This window comes from Aethalodelphis obliquidens, unplaced genomic scaffold, assembly GCF_003676395.1.
Source record: "Aethalodelphis obliquidens isolate GAN/ISIS:26980383/991018 unplaced genomic scaffold, ASM367639v1 scaffold35, whole genome shotgun sequence".
NCBI lineage: Eukaryota > Metazoa > Chordata > Mammalia > Artiodactyla > Delphinidae > Aethalodelphis > Aethalodelphis obliquidens.
In genome coordinates this window covers 7,730,119-7,750,282 of record NW_020837979.1, presented here as the reverse complement: position 1 = coordinate 7,750,282, position 20,164 = coordinate 7,730,119, and the positions used below count along the sequence as shown (strand labels likewise).

At 48.4% G+C, this 20,164-nt stretch overlaps 1 protein-coding gene across 11 annotated transcripts in view; it reads left to right on the top strand.

Moving 5' to 3' along the window:
* Positions 1-20,164, top strand: part of INPP4A (inositol polyphosphate-4-phosphatase type I A) — a 148,597-nt gene that overhangs the window by 71,527 nt on the left and 56,906 nt on the right. For 10 of the 11 annotated variants that reach the window (XR_003437653.1, XR_003437651.1, XR_003437652.1 and 7 more), the window contains 9 exons: positions 3,840-3,910; positions 4,843-5,051; positions 5,640-5,684; positions 12,484-12,602; positions 14,576-14,692; positions 14,967-15,046; positions 17,201-17,312; positions 18,058-18,148; positions 18,505-18,652. Coding sequence is in view for 8 of the 11 variants with exons in the window: in XM_027128879.1 (XP_026984680.1) it covers positions 4,946-5,051; positions 5,640-5,684; positions 12,484-12,602; positions 14,576-14,692; positions 14,967-15,046; positions 17,201-17,312; positions 18,058-18,148; positions 18,505-18,652 (818 nt within the window). In the remaining 3 variants the exon portion in view is untranslated. Of the gene's footprint in view, positions 1-3,839; positions 3,911-4,842; positions 5,052-5,639; positions 5,685-8,626; positions 8,792-12,483; positions 12,603-14,575; positions 14,693-14,966; positions 15,047-17,200; positions 17,313-18,057; positions 18,149-18,504; positions 18,653-20,164 lie in introns of those variants that run through there. The other variant, XM_027128886.1, reaches the window with a different exon arrangement.

Sequence of the window (20,164 nt, the reverse complement as noted above, 5' to 3'; positions counted from 1 at the left end):
TCCATCAGTGACCGTGGCTGTCCTGGATTGGGGGCTTTGAGAGAAAGCGCTTCCTCTTTCTGACTCGTGAAGTAGCCGCCTCCTCAAGGGCTGCTCTGACTCAGCTTTCGTCTGACCTTCCCTCTTGGAGAGCAGAGCACTGGGAAGGGTTGCCCTTGGCCCGTTTGCTGCCCACAGCAGTGACAGCGGTAGGGTGGGTAGGGCTGGGATGGCAGGGAGAGAGCCAGTGGTACGGGGGCTTCTGGCTTTGGGTTGATGCCAGTAGCTCATCCTTTACCTCCACTTGACCTTGAGGAAGTCACCCTGCCTGGATTTCCATGCTCATCCATGCAACTCCTTTTTAAGATGATTTTGAGAAGACCCCAGTGTTCTGACAGATACCAGGGGAGCTGGCCTCCCCCCTCAACTCCTGCTCAGCAGAGGTTACTGAGCCAGAAGGGCCTCCAGACCCCTGTCAGGCCTGCGACACCTTGTTCTGTGGAGGAGGAGGGCAGGCCTTCCCGAGACCGGTTCCTCTAGAAGCTTCCGACAGTCACTGGTGCCCCTCAGGAACCCCACGAAGCCGTGTGGGTCATAGCGACCTCTCCGTGGCCTTGGTGATGCTCCCTCGGCCACATCTCCCTGCCCCCACTGGGCAGCAGGACGTCATCGGCTTTGCTGATGATTTGATGGAAGGGGTCCCACGTCTCCCACAGAGTCAGGAGCCGAGGCAGTTAGTTTCATGAGTTACTGCTTCTCTCCTGCCCCGAAGAAAAAAATTCCAGTCTCCTAAACAACTCCCACACCCTCTCTGTCCTCTTTAAGTCATTTTTCTGGCTAATGAGCTCTGGTCTTCAAATGGGGCTAGGAGGAAAACCAGGGAGCTTGGGAATATCTGAATCCTCGGCGAATTACCTTCAATTAATGAGACTAATGAAGGGAAGTCTAGTTCAGCCGTGCAAGTCAGCTTCGTGTCCTAGGTCCTGATGACTTGAATCGCAGATCCTAATTAGATGCCCCCAAATAACCATGAGGGGCTTCTAAGGTCCTCGTGAACTAAAAGCTCCTCTGATCTGTGAATTCTGTTACGTGTAAAATTAGCCTGTAGATGTTCCCCTTCAAGCATTTCTGTCCCCAGAGTCTCCAGGGGAAGGGATGGGCTGGTGGGGACCCTGCAAGGGCAGGCGGGCGCGGAGCCTCCCTTGGGCTGGCGGGATGTCGGGGTACAGATGTTGTCCTCCGTTAGGTGGCATGTCTCCACTGTCCCGAGTGAAGGGGGGCGACAGCAGCTCACTAACAAGCTGAGCAGGGCAGCCAGGAGGGGCGAGGGGATGCCGGGGACACGCAGGGAAAGGTCATGCTCCGGGTGCCACCTCTACCTCTGGCGTGGCGGCAGCTTTCAGTGACGCAGGAGGATGGCAGTAAGCTGAGAAAGACAACGTTTCCCCCTGGTCGCGCCCCCAAACGTGGCCATCGTCTTGGTGTGGTCTCCTGCTGGCTCTGTCCCGTCTTTTTAACGTGTTCTCTGGCTTTAACCAGAGAACAGGTAGAACATTTCATGAAAGACACACAAGATGCAGAACTGACATAAACACTTTTTCATGTTGTGTTGTCTTTATTATAGTCGTTAAAGGAATCAGCCTTTTTATTGGGTATAAAGATCATCTCATATACAGCTCAGTGCCTTTCCCCACGGTGAAGTGACTCACGGAAGCAGCGCCCGCACGAGGAGACAGCACACAGCAGAGCCCGCAAGCCTCCTCCCACCCTCCCCTGTCAGTCCTGCCCCTCAGAGACACCACTGTCCTGACTTCTGACACCACAGACTCGTTTGGCCAGTGCCCGAACCTCATAGAGGTGGAATCGCCTAGAACGTGCTCTCGTGGGTCTGGGTTTCCCCCTTGACATTGTCCCTAAGAGTCATCTGTGTTGTTTTGTCCATTCTACTGTTGATGGACACTTGGATTGTTTCTAGTTTTTGAATATTATAAACGTTACTGCTTTAAGTGTTGGGTTTTTTTTGTTTTTTAGAGTTATTTTTTTATTTGGTCGCACTGTGCGGCTTGCAGGATCTTAGTTCCCCAGCCAGAGATTGAACCCGGGCCCTGGCAGTGAAAGTACCAAGTCCTAACCACTGGAATTCCACCAGGGAGTTCCCAGCTTTAAATGTTCTTTGCAGCTTTTTTTTTTTTGGTGACCCTAAGTGTGCGTTTCCGTTAGCAATTGCACTCTGAGTTACACACCAGGTCACGTTCAGTGTGGGTAGGTACTGCCAGTTTTCCAGCATCTTACACTCCACTAGCAGTGTATCAGGGCCCCATTTATTCTGTCCACATCTTTGCTAGCACGTGGTACTGTCTGTCTGTTTCATTTTAGCTATTCTAGTGGGTACGCAGAGGTATCTCATGGTTACAATTAGCATTGTCCTGATGACTAATGAGGTTGAAGGACTTCTTATGTGTGTTGCCTTTATTATGATCATTTTAACATCCATATGGTAGTGTTTCTTATAGATGTTCCAGAATGCACTTATCTGTAGCTGGGCATTTAGATTGGTTGCAGTGTTTGTCATGACAAGCAGTGCTACAATTAGCATCTCTGGACCACTGGCCAGAATTTTGTTATTGTTTACAGATTTTGATAAATAATGTCAAATTGGTTTCTGAAATGCTCGAACCTCTCTAAAATGTTATCAACAGTATAGGAGAGCCCTACAGAGTTTCCCCTAGTTCTGCCAGCAAAGCACATTCTCATTAGAAGAACAAACAAACCTCTTTTAGACCCTCCTTTAGGTAAGGAAAGGTGTATTTAGCATTGCTTTCCTCATTATGATTGAGTTTGGTCACTTTTCCAAAGTATTTCCTACCTGTATCCCTCTTTTATGAATTCATACCTTTTGCCACTTGCATTTTTAGTGAGTTGTTTTTTTTGTCAAGTTGTGTAAACATTATTGTAAAATACAGATGTTAGTACTGCAAGTACTTTCCCAGTCTGTTCCACTGCCGTTGCATAGTTTTGACTTGTAGGCCTTTTGATGTCAGCAGACTGGTGAGTCTTCCCCATGGTGACTTCTTCGGGGCCTCCCCAGCCAGGCTACTGCCCTCTCTGCTGAGGTGCCCAAGGCCCCCGGGTGCCCCAGTGGGAGGGGGAGGAACACAGCCTGCAGGGGGTGTCGGGTTTGTCTGAGGGCTGTGCGCACTGATCCTCCTGCCGTCTCCACCACGGACTCCGGAAGTTTCAGATGCTCTCGCTCTGGGCCCTGCGGTCTGCCCTACCGCCCCCAGCAGTGCTGGACCGAGTCGGAGCCTGGGTGTTGGGGTCCGCGGGAAGGCGCGCAGGGGCCAGGCAGCAGCGGTGGGCTGGGAGCTAGGTGGGTTTGCAGAGCCCGCTCCCGTTCTTGCACATTTGCTTCCCACTGCAGCCCCGTGAGGTGGGTACAACCACCTTCATCTCAGACACCAAAAAGCAGAGCCTCAGAGGCACCCAGGTTCTCCCAGGGCCTGACCTTTCTGAGCAGGAGGCCTGGACCTCGGGCTCTTTATCTCCTCCTTCCCCTGAATCACATCCCAGCTGCCCAGCAGGCCCTTTAGGCCTGTCCCCACTTCCCCTGGATCACCCCAGGGACGGGGGAGAGGAATGGGCACTTTCCGCTTCTCATCCTTCGGGGCTTTGTGCAAAACCTTTGTTTTTGAGCCAAAAGGTTAGATTGGGGTGTGAAGCTCAAAGGAACATGTAGTAGCTCTTGGCTTCCCCACATTTCTAGGCATTAAAATTATAACATGTATCAGTACATTATAATAAGCATTCTCGAGAACTCCATGTTTGACTAGCTTGTTAAGTTTATAATTTTCTATTTTTAGATGATGGATTTGCATGTGCTTCTATGAAGAAATGCCACGTGTCTCTACTGGTCCAAGAACGAACATGCCCAGTAAGTTAGTTGCTGGGTGAATTAACCCAAGAGTGGGAACACAGGCCCTTCAGGTGCAAAGGCATTGATGCACTTTGAGAAGACAGGGGCGTCTGGATATATGGGGACCTTTGAGAGGGGTTATTAGTCTAATTATCTTAACTCCTAAAGGTTGGTTCCTTCCGGAGACAGCAGGGATTGTAGCATATAGGGTTAGAAGAATATGTGAAACTCACTCCTTGCTGGATAACCCACTGCTCAGAGCAGAAAGTGAGTTCTGTGCTGGGCCGGAGCATCTGTGTGGCTCAGCCTGCAGTGGCCCTTTGCCCAGAGACCTCCGTATCCACAGCACAGCACTATCCACTGAGGCGTAGATTGTCGCGTTTTGTGGGAAAGAAAGCCTGAGTCCGACACACGTGAAATTCCTGTACCCCTGGGAGGGAGAGAGCAAGGTTGGAGACATGCCTCTGGTCTCCACTGTTCTGCTGTGCTGTCCTGGCCAGTGGGTACCAGACCTCTTCTTGCGTCTCTTATCTTTCTAACAGAGGTGGTAGTGAGCTGATTTATGATTGTGAAGAGTCTCTGAGGCTTGCCAGTGGAAAGACATAATAAAGCAAACAAGAAAATATCAAAGGCCATAGTTTATGATTAGATCTAAGCCATCATTTAATGTGGCATGTCTCTGTTGAAGAGAACATGATTTCTTTACGGGATCCCACGGACGGACCGTGCTGGTGTGTGAGTGAGTATAGAGGAGGTGACTAGACGGGGCCTAGCTCATTGGACTCTCCGTCCTGGCTCCCCACCTGCCAGAGGACCCTGGCTTTGCTGCATCTTGTCCGTGTAGGTCAACGTGCTCTCTCCATGAGAGCACAGTGTCTCTTCGTCACCGTCCCTGTTTTTTGTTGTTGTTTGTTTTTTTAAAAAAAACAGTGTTTGTTTTTATTTCTTAGGACTACTGCCACCTTAGGGGACTAGGGCTTGATGACAGCTCTTCCCGGGGAATCAGGCGTGGTCTGACCCAGGAACAGGAAGCACATCGTCACCGATGACATCATGACAGCAAGAGAGCACAGCCCTCGCCATGGCACCAGGGCCCGTGCGATGCAGCGGGCTTCTACCGTCGATGTGGCAGCCGACATGCTGGGCCTCTCTCTGGCAGGTGAGCCTCACTGGGCCTGCCCGCGGGTCCCATACTGTGGCAGCGCTGGGAGGGCCAGGCCTGGCATCCCTCTGCTTGAACTGGAATAGGGGGAAGTCAGCCCTCTTCCTGGGAACTGCTTCCACTGGAACCTGCCCGCCATCAGTTTTCCAGTTTGCGTGGGCACCTCCAGGACTCATTTGCCAATAGATAACGTGGGAATGTCCACAGTGCCTGTCTGGCAAGTGCCCAGACCATAATAAAAGCCCTTTGTGTTGTGAGTGTACAGACGCAAGTGGGAGGGGGTTTGGTCTCGGGGTCAGAGACTTCTTAGGAATCTCAAAATAAAATGTTTAGAAAACAAAGAAATCATCTCATATAACAGTTTGTGAGGGAAAAGAAAGCAGAGCGTTGGGTTTTTCTTCCCAGTTTTATTGAGAAGTAATGGACATATATCACTGTAAGTTTAAGATGTACAGCTTGATGGTTTAATTTATACATGTTGTGAAATGATTGCCACCAGTGTGTCGAGTTTTTTGCATCCAATCTGAAAGCGGGGAAAAGTTTCTTAAGGGTGATTTTTTTTTCTGTCATTTCTTTTTTATCCAGGAAGTATACAGGATCCAGACGAGCCCATTTTAGAATTCAGCTTAGGTAGGTGTCTTTTAAACTTTCTTGTCTTAAAATAGACGTTGCTTAAAAACAAAAACAAACACTCCACGACTGGCAGGAGTCTGTCTCAGAGATCTTGCTGCTGCCACCGCTGCTGCTCAAGTGCTTCTGAGGACACGAAGCTCCGAGGCTGGTGGGAACCTCCTGTGGGTGGGAGGGAACCTCGGGGGGCTGCCTGCCTGCCTGCGGGGCTCGTGTCTCCTCAGCAAGTGCCCCCTGCCGGCTGGCAGTGGGGAGGGGCGGGAGGTAAGCCCACGCAGAGCCGCAAAGACAGCCTCCCCTCCCCTCTCCTACCCGCGGGAGGACACGGGGCTTAGGGCCAGCGTTGTCCGCCCGCCACCACAAGGCCCTGTGGGGTTGCATTTAGCTCTCTAGCCCTCGGATCCCAGCTCCACGCACGGAGGAGCTGACCCCTGATGCTGTCCCTCTCACGAGCATCAGATGAGAGAGTGTGCCAACCACTGCCGTGGGCTGTACTGGCTCCGGGGTCGGGCAGTGTGGCTCATCGCAGAAGGTTCTGCTCCAAGGCCCGACACTCTTTAGTGTCCCTCTCCCCTTGTCCGTGGAAGTCTGCCGAGTGGCACGCGCCCACCTCACCCTCCCTACCCTTCTTCCTCTCGTCCTAATTCTGTTGGGCTTATTCCTCCAGGATGGAGGCTGTCTCTGGAGAAGGTAAACCACCCACTCGCCACCACCCCCAAAGAGACACAGAGATGCTGGCCTGGAACCCAGCCACAGTAGGCCGGCCGGCCCCCCCCATTCACTGTCGCGGAGCCCACCATACACCTCAGCCTCCTGATACCACATACTTAGAAACAAATGGACTTTTATTTGTGCTCGCAGAGATTGGTGCATGCATGTTGACTGCAGCTTTATTTGTAATATCCAGCACTGGAAACAACGTCCATCAGCAGGAAGATTAACTATGTTACATGCATACAACAGACAGCCGCTCAGCAGGGAAAAGGACCTATCACTGGTACACACACGCCATGGGTGCATCTCAAAAGCACTGTGCAAAGTGAAAGAAGCCGTAATAAGAGGCCGTGTGTTGTGTAATTCCATTTATGTGAAACTCAGAAGGATGAATCTGTAGTGAGAGAAAACAGTCTAATGGTTATCTGGGAGTGAGGACCGACTGGAAAGGGGCACAGGGAGCCCTTTGGGGTGATGGAGATGCTCTGTGTCTGGACAGTGGTGGTGGGTCTATGGGTGTGTATGCTGATCAAAACTCACTGAGTGCTGTACTTAAAATGGGTGCGTTTTGCATACAAATTATACCTCAGAGGTGATTTAAAACAAAATGAAAGCGTAGATCACTAGACCTTTGTGGAAGGCCCACAACATGAAAGACAGAAAAAAGTAGAACTTGGAAGAAACAGAGACATTGAAGAAAGAAGAAAACGTCGAAGAAATTATAATGTGTGTCCTCAAGAGAAGATGGTGTATCCATAAAAAAAACCCAGGAAACTATGAAGAAAAACAACAACAGAAGAGCATGTACAGTCTGAGAAATTTAAAATATAACAGAGCATTTTAAAATTCAATAAAGGTTGGAGATATTTGAGGAATTATCCCAGAAAGTAAAAATTTAAGAGCAAACTAGAGAATGGGAGGGAAGTGGAAAATTAGCAAATTCAGGAGGCTCAACATTTAGAAGAGAAAATAGGAAAGAAGGTAAGGGAGGAAGTTAACAAGAAATAATACAAGCGCCTCTCAGAACCGCAGAGCACATAAGGCACGTCACGCTGAAATTTCAGAGCACTGGGAATAAAATGAAGATCCTAAAAACTTCCAGAGAGGAGAAAACCAACTGGTCCTCTCCAGGGGATGGAACTGGCCTGGAGATTCTTGGGGACATTGGAAGCTTGAAGACAGTGGGGCCACATCGTTAATATGAGTGGAGAAATATCTCCAACCCGCAGTTCTCTGCTCAACCAGATTATCGATCAGTGTGAAGGTAGGAAGACATTTGTTTCATGATACAGAGTCTCAACTAAATTTACTTTCCCCACATCCTTTCTCTGGAAGTTAGTGGAGGATGTGCTCCACTGAAAAGAAGGAATAAACTGAGAAAAAAGAAGATCCAGGAAACACAGTCCAACACAGGAGAGAAGTAAAAGAAATCCCATAATGAATAGTATTCGCTTAGCTTTAATAATGCAGAACATGGATGTAACAAAAAAGTTGAGCTAAACTGAGTTTAGAGAGAGAATGGGAGTTGATATAATTAAGTTAAAAATCTTCACCGCTATAATAGAAATCTAGAAATCAGAACATTTCTGAATCTGGCAAGTCAAGGGCGGTAATGTAGTCATATTAATGAGACAGATGGAGGAAGAAACAGCTTAAAAAAGTGAGGGTGAATTTTATGTTAAATGAATTTTGCCACAATTAAAAAAAAGAGATGAGTAGGAGTCAGATAATTGAATGGTCAAATATTTTATCTTAAAAATAGAAGTTTAAAATTAAAAAGTACTCATTTAAAAACCTTTGATAAAAAAAAAAAAAAAAAAAAACCTTTGATAGAGAAAATGTAAACCCTATCAGAGAGAGAGAATCACAGTTGGCATTTTGGTATATATCCTTCCAGATATTTTTTTACACCCACACAGGGCTATACAGAAATTTTTGATGATTTTTAGTTGTGGAGGTGATGGAATTATTTACAAAAATGTCATCCTAGTGTTCTTAACATGATTTTTTTTTCACGTAGCGAAATATCACTGGCATCTTTTCATTTTAATAAACGTGGATCTGCCACCTCATCATTTTAGATGCCTACATAGAATAATCTGTTGTATGGCTGTGCCGTATTTATTTTAACCAGTCTCCTGTTGCTGGACATCTAGGTCTTTCCAATATGCCATTGCAAACACACCAGCACAGTTAACGTACTTGTACGTGGATCTTTCATAAACTCTTGGATATAGAATTGCTGAGTCAGATGGTATGCACTCGAAATATGTTTTACCGGTTTACGTCAATAGCATTTATTCAGCTGGGACTACAGATGCTCTGGTTGGAGAGACAAGACCCACATATCAGAGATTAATGGTTTCTATGGAAATATGCCAGAGGAGTGACGTGTAAGTGATAAACGGAAGGAGACGTGACTGTGGGCTGCAGAGAGAAAGCTTCACGGAAGCCGTGGAACTGAGCTAGGAATTAAACCTTGCGTGAGATTTAGACAGGCTGGGTGGGGACGAGGCCAGGAGAGAATGTCACCCTTGGGGAGGTGTGTTCTGACGGTGGCAGTTGGCCCATCCGCCCTCAAGCTGTTAATCAGTCTTTCCAGCCTTGGGCCACCTGCTGTGTCTCCACCTACCTGCCATCACTTGCGCTTGAGAGACTCGGATGTTCTAACCTTGCGTGATGAGAGGGCAGGCTGAGAGAGACCAGACCAGGGTCACCGATGGGGGTAGCTTAAAGGAGGGAGAGCAAATGGAACAGTCAAATCCCTGATTTCTGTTGAGGCAGACATAGAAGAAAGAGAATAGAATTTTTAGAAAATAATAAAACCTTAAGGCTTCTGGAAGAAAATAAATAACTCACAACCACAACTTGAGGGTAGGCAGAGCTTTCTTGGCAGAAAGTACTAACTCTGTGTTTTAGTTTGCTACCATAACAAATGACCATAACATAGCACCTTAAAACAACGCAAATGTATTATCTTACAGTTCCCTTAGGTCAGAAACCCAGAGGGCTCAGCTGGGTCTCTGCTTAGAATCTTATAACACCAAAATGAAAGCTTCAGCATGGATGCGGTCCTTTCTGGGGGCTCTAGGGGAGAATGTGTTTCCTTGTTCATTCAAGTTGTTGGCAGAATGAGTTACTTGTGGTTTTAGGACTGAGGTCCCCATTTCTTTGCTAGCTACCAGGTTGAGGCCTGTTCTCAACTTACAAGGGCCACTCACATTCTGTGGCTGTGGCCCCTTCCTCCATCTTCGAAGTCAGCAATGGCAGGTTGAGTGCCTTTCATGCTGAGAATCTCTCCTGTCTCTCTTTTTTTTATTGTCACATCTTTCTAACTCACCCTTCCACCTTCCACTTGTACTTTTAAGAGCTCATGTGATTAGACTAAGCCCACCCAGATAATCCAGAATAATCTTTTCATGTCAAGATTCCATGACCTTAATCACATCTGTGAAGTCTTCTTTTGCCTATTATTATCATATATTCACAGGTTCCCGGGATTAGAACGTGGATACTTTTTAGGGGGAGGGACATTTTTCTGCCTGCTGTTCTCTAAAATTAAAAATCTAACATCAAAAAAAAACTGTAGAAATCTTTAAACAAGTGAATAAATAAACCACAGACTGGGAAAAAAAAATTCACAACACATATACCTGACAAAGGACAGATCCAGAATAAAATGCTTACAAATAGACAGTTAAAAAAAAAATCAACTCAATTTAAAAATGAGCAAAAGACTTGAGCAGACTGTTGACAAAAGAAGTTATAACAATGAACAATAAACACATGGTGAAAAGATGCTTAACATCATGAGTCATCACAGAAGTGCAAATTAAAACACGTCCATTAGAACAACTAAAATAAAGACGAGCCCCACCAACTGTTGGTGAGATGCAGAGCAACTGGAACTCATGTAAATTGCTGATGGGATTGTAAAATGATACAGCCACTTTAGAAAACTGTCAGCTTCTTACAAAACTAAGTGTGTCCTCTACTATAAGCTAGAAATTCCACTCCTAGGTACTTAGGCAAAGGAAAGAAAACATGTTCACAAAAAGATGTAAGAATGTTTATAGCACCTTTATTTATAATAGTTCCAAACTGGAAACAACCCGAATGTCTACTAATAGCGGGACTGATAAGTAAATGTTGGTACATTCATACAATGGAATATAATTCATCAATTTTTAAAAAGAAGAATGAATTATTGGTATATAAACAATACAGAGGGATCTTAAAAATGTTCCATTTATGTGAAATTCAAGAATGGACAAAAGTGATAAAAATCAGAAAGTGGTTGCAGAAGTAGGGGAAGTATGGGGGGAACTTTCTCTGATGGGAAAAGGTATCTTGTTTTGATGAGGGTTACATGGGTGTATATGATTGTCAAAACTCATTGAACTGAAAACCCAAGGTCTTTGTATTTTATTATATTCCAATAAGTAATGAAAATCCATGAAGATGTATGAGAAGATAATACAAAGAGATTAATTTTCAGAAGTAAATTAATTTGCAGAAGTAAAAATCAGTTTCTGAATTTTAAATCACCAGTGAGCATTTTAAAAATCAATGAGAATGATGAGAGCAGGAATAAAGACCTCTAAAAATCCTCTCCTTCATAAAGACAGTGAAAAGATGGTCAAAATCAATTGTTTCAATTGTCAAGATATTGAAACAACCCAAGTGCCCATCAACAGATGAATGGATAAAGAAGATGTGGTATATACACAGATACAATGGAATATTACTCAGCCATAAAAAAGGATGAAATTTTGTCTTTTGCAGCAACATGGATGGACTTGGAGGGCATTATGCTAAGTGAAATAAGTCAGACAGAGAAAGACAAATACTGTATGATATCACTTATATGTGGGATCTAAAAAATACAACAAACTAGCGAATATAACAAAAAAGAAGTAGACTTACAGATATAGAGAACAAACTGGTGGTTACCAGTAGGGAGAGCTGGAAGGGGCAATACAGGGGTGGGGGGAGTAGAAGGTACAAACGACTGGGTGTAAGATAGGCTCAAGGGTGTATAGTACAACACGGGAAACATAGCCAATATTTTGTAATAAGTGTAAATGGAAAGTAACCTTTAGAAATTGTATAAAAATTATAAATTTTTTTAAAAAAATCAATTGTTTCCAAACTCTGGGAATTAACCAAAGGCTTGCAACACTGTGGGGCATGTTCAGTGCCCCTCCAGAAAAGCCAGTTCTTTTTATGAGTGTTGGGTGATTTACCATATGTTTCATCAGTTACAATGTGGGTATTTTTTCATCTTTTAGTATATCTTTAATCAGAAAGTGTCTTACAATCAGTGTCATATCATAGACTAATGGCAGTGGGCCTTTTTTTTTTCTCTTATAATGCATTTTACAACAGACAGCATGTTAGATTCAAAGACGTATGATCATTTCTTCTGTGGGTCCCTTCTATGATAGAGTTATCTGAGTCTTTCAAAATGCTTAGTACATTTTCTAACTGAAACAGTTCTACAGGGCACCTTTTGTTCTGAAAAGTCACATGTTTAGTAATCTTACATTTGATATGTCTTATAAGGAGAATAAATGAGCAATGACTTCCTTAAAAAAAAAAAGCTTTGTTTATTTTGCCATAGAATTTTAATTTGCTTCCAACATACATCACACACAGATCTGGGGACACCATAAGCTATGGCTGCGGAAGTCCTGGATGTGAGTGTGTGTAGCTGGGTCTTGATTTCATCAACTCTGTGGCTGCCTAGCTCCAATTAGTTATTAAGGTCAGACTTTATGGGTCAGACCCTTCCTATGTCATCCATTCCGTGGACATAGAGAGCCTTCCATTGGCAGTGCCTGCATAGCTGTCCTGGGGGCTGGGGAAGGCGGGGAGGAATGAGAAGGGATTGCTTCTAATCTGAAAAATCACCTCCCTGTGACAACTGACACTGTGATCATCTCATCCCTTTGAGTGCATTTACTTCTCTTTCTTTGGGTGCATTTGGAACAGAGAACTAACTAGAGCCTGATTTTAAAGATTCACTTCTATTTTATTTTTATTTTATTTTATTTATTTTACTTCTGTTGTCTTAATTCTGTAGCTTGCAGTGAGCTGCATACGCCGTCGCTAGATCGAAAACCAAATAGCTTTGTAGCAGTGAGTGTGACCACCCCACCCCAGGCGTTCTGGACGAAACACGCGCAGACGGAGATCATTGAGGTGGGTGCTGCTGGCCCCTGGCCTCCGGCGGCTCCGTGACAGTGTTTCTGATCCCGGTGGGAGGGCTGTTCAGTGGCCTGAGCACCTGTAGCTGCAGCTACATTGGTATCTTGCATCACACGTACTCACGCGGGTGGCATTTATATTCGCCATATCCTTTACAGTTATTATTGATTGTTGGCAGGCTGTTTTTGAACAGTGGGTCTCCTAAGGTTGATTGCCTTTTAAGAGGTAAGACCCGATTCTTCCTTGTCACCTCCAGTTGGCTGCTACTTGTGGACAGTCGTGCTCATTAATCAGAGTTTGGAGAGCGTTAACCCTTAACCAACCCTCTTACTAGGCATACCTTTATTTTTATTGGTTTTTATTTTTATATTCTTTTGAGATGCGTGCTATGTGTTTACTTTTTACGTTAAATGAAATGATCTGCGTTCGCCTGGGGAAGTTTACAAAATTTCTTCCGATAATTGAGCACATCATGTAAGTTATGAAACTAAGTGTAGGAGTTGGCTGGTGTGAGCTCCTGTTGGATTTTGTTGGTGACGTGAGCCTCTAGGTGTGAAGTATCTCCTCCCTGGCACTCTCCACCAAACAAATTGCATTTCCCCTTCTCTCCCAGTTTCACATTTTGGAAGACAAGACACTTTTTCATTCTCTTAGAAATGTATTTCCAAGTTCAGGCCAACAATTCTGTTTTCTCGGCATTTGTCGAGCACTGCCTACGTATGAAGCCTAGTGCTGGGTGCTGTGGGTGATGCAAAGACCCTTGAGGCCCCGCCCCTGCCCTCAAGGAGTCTACCGTCCTGTGGGTGAGGAGGCGGAAATGAACGTGGCTCATGCAGACAGAGCAGAGTGTGGTCTCTGTTAGAGCAGAGAGACGAGGACGGTACCCGGAGGACGAGGTCCCATCCAGCTCGTTGTGTGGGTTTGGAGAGTAACTTGATCCTGTCCAGTGTGTGCAGAGGCAGAGCAGGAGTGCAGGGAAGCGGGGGTCTAGCCGGGCGGGGCAGCCTTGTCCGCAGGTGTGTTTCAGGGAGGCCCCGGGTCGGAGGTCGCTGGGGGAGTGACAGTGCTGTGGGGCCCGGCTGGCAGCAGGGAGGAGTGGAAAGAAGGGGGCACGAGAGGGAGGCTCTGGAGGGGGAACTGGCGGGGGTGCATCGACGCTGGGTGGTTGAGAACAAAGGAGAAGGCACCAAAGCAGGTGCCTGGGTCTGCAGCCTCCTTGGCCAGAGAGTCAGAGAGGGTCCGAACCAGCGGATGGAGGGACAGGTTGGGTGGGGCTGCGGCCCCAGCAGGACACCTGGGGCGGGCACTGTCCAGCAGGCGCTGAGACATTGGAGCTGGAGCTGCAGGTACAGACAGGAGCCGCTAACTGGCTGAGATCGCTAACCACCGCCTGAGGAAGAGAGTCTGATGTAACGGCGCTTTGCGGGGCAAGGCCGGGCTGCCAGGAAGTAGCTACCTACGATTGAGACACTAGCAGCTAGTCCTCAGAAAAGGATAGCCCTAAGAAAGCCGGACCGTAATTATTCCAAACCCAGGATTCTGGAAATAACCAGCTCTGGCCATTCATATCCTCTTCCATCTGCCTTTGTACATCTTAAAGGAATCACCCACAGTAGTAGATCCAAATGCATAACTCAAGTGAAGTTGTAAGACTAAGAATACATGTGGACATTCAACTCAGTTTTAGAAAATCCTTCCCACTGAGGGAGGAACCCTTAGAATGAGCCCGTGGGCCCAGCTTGTGTGGTGGTCTGTTTGTTGTATCTGGGCCCAGAAAACTTTGTCCTTTTTGGAAAACAGTGTTTTGGTTATATGCATCCATGTAAGCCCCATTCGCACTTGTGTTGATCCAAGTTGGTAAGAACGTTAGTTTCTCCTTCTGAGAATGTTGGTGTGTTTCAGAAGCAACCAGTTCAAAAAATCCAACTCTGTATTCTGATTCTTTTTTTGTTTTTGTTCTATTCTAGGGAACCAACGATCCTATATTTCTAAGCAGTATTGCCTTCTTTCAAGACTCTCTCATCAATCAGATGACACAGATCAAGCTCTCCGTGTATGATGTCAAGGATAGATCTCAGGGAACAGTTAAGTACCATGTTGTGGTTCGTGGGATATTCTTCCCTTTTTTTAAAGTTCTGTAATCGTTTGAGAGGTGAACACGAGATTGACTTCACTTCTGGCTCACAAATTCATGTCCAAATGTACTTGTCTTTGGGAACGTCTCTATGAGCCTCCCCATTGGGCTACTGAGATGAGGTCAGATGTGTTGAGAGAACCAGCCAGCTGGACTCCCCAGGGTCTGGCAGTTGGAGCAGAGGCAAAGCAGGTGCACTAATGCTGTCTCCCTCTCTTCCTCAGATGTACTTGCTGGGCTCTGGAACATTTGTCGTCAAAGATCTGCTCCAGGACAGGCGTCATAGGTTGTATTTAACACTAAGGTTGGTATTAAATTTTGTCCCTTTGCAAGGATCTGGAATTATGAGGTCCAGGGACAGATGGGGAAAGGCCCTACTTCCTATACTGGGAGAGCACCGTGTCCCCAGAGGCCAGACTCTGGGCAGGGACTTGGTTGTCATTGAGGAGAGAGAAAAAAAGCCTGTCAGAGGGCCTGTCACGGAATGGAAATGTGTGTTCATAGGAAGTATGCAGACCCAAAGGAAAACCTAGGTATGCATCTAATAATACCAAACATACTTTGCTGTTATCTGTCCCCTCCCTAATAGGATCTCCCAGAGGGCAGGGATGTTCCATGGTTTTGCTCGTATCCCAAGACCTAGAACAGTGCCTGCTGCTCAATAAATATTTGTGGAAGGAAGGAATGTGGGGAGGGAGGCGCGGCGGGGGGGACCCCACTATGTTGGGGTCAAGGTGTCGGTCCTTCCCAGATTCATTTTAGGGGCAGTTCCCACCCTGACATAGTGTTCTTTTTTTTTTTTTTTTTTTCAAAATAATGTAAAAATTGGGGAAATAGTCCCAAATAGCAAAGAAGATTTTGACACAGAAGATGAATTCCCTGCTAGTAGTGTGACATTTTGAAGATACGGAGATGACAGAGTTGAAGGCGTTGGGCAGGGCTCACCCTGCTGTGTATGTGGAGAGCTTGACTCAGGACGAGGAAGGGGTCTCGGGGAGAAAAATCAGGGTCGCATGGGGGAGGGGCCGTTAGAGAAGAACACCCAGGTACATCATACGCCAGAGATGATTCTAGTTGGATTAGGGTTAAATGTAAGACGTGGGCATCATCCTTTTTATTTATTTATTTTTAAATTTTTATACATGTACATTTTATAGTCATTTATTAAGCTCTTACTGTGTGCTCTCCTGTATGACCTCGCCTAATACTACAACCCTAGGAGGAGATATTAGGAACCTGAGGTCCAGAGAGGTTAATTAACTTGCTCAGTGTTATCCAGCTGAGAACTATCAGAGCCCACGTACAAATCCAGGCAGTCTGATTCCAGAGCCTGCACTTTTTATTTTTTAGTTTTTGGCTGCGTTGGGTCTTTGTTGCTGCGCACGGGCTTTCCTCTGGTTGCGGCAAGCGGGCTTCTCATTGTGGTGGCTTCTCTTGTTGCGGAGCACGGGCTCTAGGCACTCGGGCTTCAGCAGCTGTGGCACGTGGGCTCAGTAGTTGTGGCTTGCAGGTTGTAGAACGCAGGCTCAGTAGTTGTAACGCACGGGCTCAGTTGCTCTGCGGCATGTGGGATCTTCCCGGACCAGGGATCGAACCTGTGTCCCCCGCACTGGCAGGCGGATTCTTAACCACTGCGCCACCAGGGAAGCCCCATCATCCTTTTTAAAAGGAGCTAGAGATGACCGTCGAACAGAGAGCCTGGGAAGGGACTCTTCCAGGCACGAGAACCGTGAGAGTGAGTCAGAGGAAATGGTCAGTGGATGCATGTGACCACATAAAAATGTAGAACCTGGCTAAGCCCCACAGCTTAGATAAAAAAGCCAGAGGCTTCAGGTATCTCTGAATGAATCAAGGACTCACTGGGGCTTCCCTGGATGAATCAGATGGGCCCAGGCAGCCAGCAGCCACCCTGAGGGGTCTTAGCGGTAAAGCGGACCAGGGCGAGAGTGGTGTCAGCCATACCATGAAGGATTCAGAGGCTTTGGGCAATCCTGGGTGACCTCAGCTCACTTGGGGTCCCGGCCTAGGCCTTGAGGCTAATCAGAGCTTGAGGGTGGGGTGGGAACGAGTAGAAAAGGGGTCTAGTGCCAGAAGAAGGTGCTCTCCAGTCCCGATTGCAAGGTGTGTCCGCATCACTCTCCGGGGCGGGGTCAGCCCAGGGCTGATGGGCGCCAGCCTCCCGAGCGGGCATTGGCTACCCCTGACCCCCGCTTCACCGGGCACGCCACCCATCTCTGGGGCATCGTCTCCTCTCAGACACAGCCCTCTTCTGTGCCCCCATCTCCTCGCCTGCCTCCCCCGGAGCCTGTGCACACGGTAACTGCTGCCTGACCCACCAGCTGGCCCCATCCTGGCACCCCCAGGACCCCTTGACCATCCAGGAAGCTGTGCTTTGTGTTGAAGCAGAAAACGAAGCGCAGTCACGGCGCTATTTACCGAAGCGCGTTGCCGGTTGCAGGTCTGCGGAGAGCGACCGCGTGGGCAACATCACCGTGATGGGCTGGCAGATGGAGGAGAAGTCAGACCAGCGGCCCCCCGTGACCCGGTCTCTGGACACCGTCAACGGGAGGGTGAGCACACCACTCTGCTCCTCTCCGTGAGGAGTCGAGGACTGTCCCGACGCACTTTGCCAGTGAGCTGTGGGGAGGGGAAGGCCGGGCTCTGCCGGGCGCGCCAGTCCCCCCAGGTACTTCTCCACGTAGAGAGAAGCGGGCCCCTGCCCCTGCCCCAGGCCACGCCGGCGTCCCTCCAGAGTGCAGAGGGCAGAGGTGGCTCGTGGGTGTGGAGTGAGACCCAGGTCACCCTGAGGGCTGGTCACGGTCTTCCTCTCCCAGACACTCCTCTGCCTCGCAGTCGCCTGGGCCCCGTCTCACACCTGTGCCCGCCCCCCCCCCACCCCCACCAACCGTGTCACCCTCTCTGATGCATAGCCGCTCACCCAGACACTCTCAAACGACAGTTCTAATTTCAGAGCCCAAACGCTGGCAGTCATTGTAAAATACAGAGATCTCTCATTTTACCCCAAATGAACCTGAACGTCAGCTGTGGAAATACTCGTGGGCCTCGTCTACCACTGCCCTTTCATCCTACACGTCAGAACACTCAAAGACAAGGGGAAGTGACTTCGAAAGTTGTGCATTTCTAGAAAGCTGTGTGGGCGGAGTATGTTCAGCGTCCTGGGAGGGGGCCTCACTTGTCTGGCTGTGCGTTCCTCGTAGAGTTGTTGGTGGATGTTAGTTTCAAGGGTTCTTTTATGACATGATGTGCTCTGGAGTCAGTCACAGTTTCCTCATGCTTTTCCGTACGTGTTTTTAGATGGTTCTGCCTGTTGACGAGAGCTTGACCGAGGCCTTGGGAATCCGATCCAAATACGCTTCGTTGCGAAAAGACACTTTACTGAAATCGGGTAAGCAGCTTCCTCTGTCGGTACCCTTGCCACTCGTGAGTGTCCACGCGGGTTCGTGGTCTGCTTCCCCACCCGCTCTGATTGTCACGGCTGTGCACGCCCATCGTCACCTCTCTCTGCACATCAGCGTGCCGTCCTTTGTGGCAGCGTGTCGGGACCTCGTGACCCTCCGGGGAGGAGGCTCCTGCTTCCTTTTGCTCTGTCTCGATGGTGTCGGGCTCGGTCACTCTGTGGGTGTGGGTTTAAGTGTTTTAACTCCCTGGAGATGAGCAGGAAGGAGACCCGGGGGCCGGCGGGGAGGGGGCCCCGCGGCGGCCTGCGCCTGCTCACTGCGGCCCTTCGCCCTCCCGCCTCAGTGTTTGGCGGTGCCGTCTGCCGCATGTACCGGTTCCCGACCACCGAGGGCAACCACCTGCGGATCCTGGAGCAGATGGCAGAGAGCGTGCTGTCCCTGCACGTGCCCCGGCAGTTCGTGAAGCTCCTGCTGGAGGAGGACGCGGCCAGGTGAGGCCCCCTGTCATCTGCCCCTCCCGTCTGGAAGGCCCGTGGACGGGGTGGGTGAGCACTGGCCTCACATGGCCCGCACGCCCGGCGTCCGCCGCCTGCCTGCTGCGCGGCCTGGACTCAGTTTGCTCATCTGTGTCCCGGGGTTTCTGCGCGAGGACGTCACGAGACAGCGTGCCCGACACGCCAGCTGTGCCCCTGCTGAGCACGGGTTCCCCTCCCCTCGCCTCCCCTCCGACCTTGAGAAAGTTAGACTAGCTGGTCCCTCTCTGGTTGCGGCTGCCTGGGTCACGGTTTCCTACGGTCCGGGCTCCAGAGGGCTAAGGATGACCCATCAGGACACTGATCCTCTGTGTCTCTCGGCCCGGGGCCTGCTTCACTGGTCCTGAGGCGGGGAGCAGCCTGCGGGGAGGTCCGGGCACTGCAGAGTACGTCTCCCGTCCGCCTAAGAGTCATCTCTGCTCCTTGCCATCGAGCAGTGTTAATCGTAGATGCAACACAGCAGCTGCGTGAAGGAAAACAGTGCAGCCAGATCCTACTGTTTTAATACAGCTATTTTGTTTTAATTTTTCTATCTTGAAAAAAAATTTGAACTTAGAGAAAAAGGGGAAGAATAATGCAATGAGCTGCTTTATCCCCCATGTGTGTATATTTTATTTATTTTTTATTTTTTTAGATGAATTTATTTTATTTATTTTTGGCTGTGTTGGGTTTTTGTTGCTGTGCGCGGGCTTTCTCTAGTTGTGGCGAGTGGGGGACTTCTTTTCGTTGCAGTGTGCAGGCTTCTCGTTGCGGTGGCTTCTCTTGTTGTTCTCCGTGCTCTAGGTGTGCGGGCTTCAGTAGTTGTGGCACGTGGGCTCTAGAGCGCAGGCTCAGTAGTTGTGGCTCACGGGCTCAGTAGTTGTGGCGCACGGGCTTAGTTGCTCCACGACACGTGGGATCTTCCCGGACCAGGGCTTGAACCCGTGTCCTCTGTGTTGGCAGGCGGATTCTTAACCACTGCGCCACCGGGGAAGCCCTGTGTATATTTTATAGAGTTAATTTTTTAAAACTTCCTTTCAACTTTTCCATATTTGTAATATATTTACGTAGCTACCATCTACTTTTCTACATATCTTCAGTTTCACTAAATTTTTAGTTACGCATAATTTCCCACTGTTTGGTGCACTGTAACTCGGAAGAGTTCATTCATTCATTGTGTCGGTTTGGAGGGTTTTGTTGTTTCCCACACCCACCACGTGGCCAGTGTTCTGCTCACTGTGGTGGGGAGGCGGGGGTCTTGATGAGTGAGATGGACCGTAGGAGACAATCAGTAACAGAACTTGGGCCACATGGGGCCCAGACGGGTCACTGGTGTGCAGAACTTAAAAGGGGCTGTGAGAAGGAGGAGGGTGGCCGGGGCAGGCCTCTGAGAGACGGTGACACTAAGCTGACACCCGAAGCACAAGGAGGAGCCACGTGACGCACGGGCAGAGACACGGAGAGAGAAGGGCCCGCAGTGGCTGAGGCAGA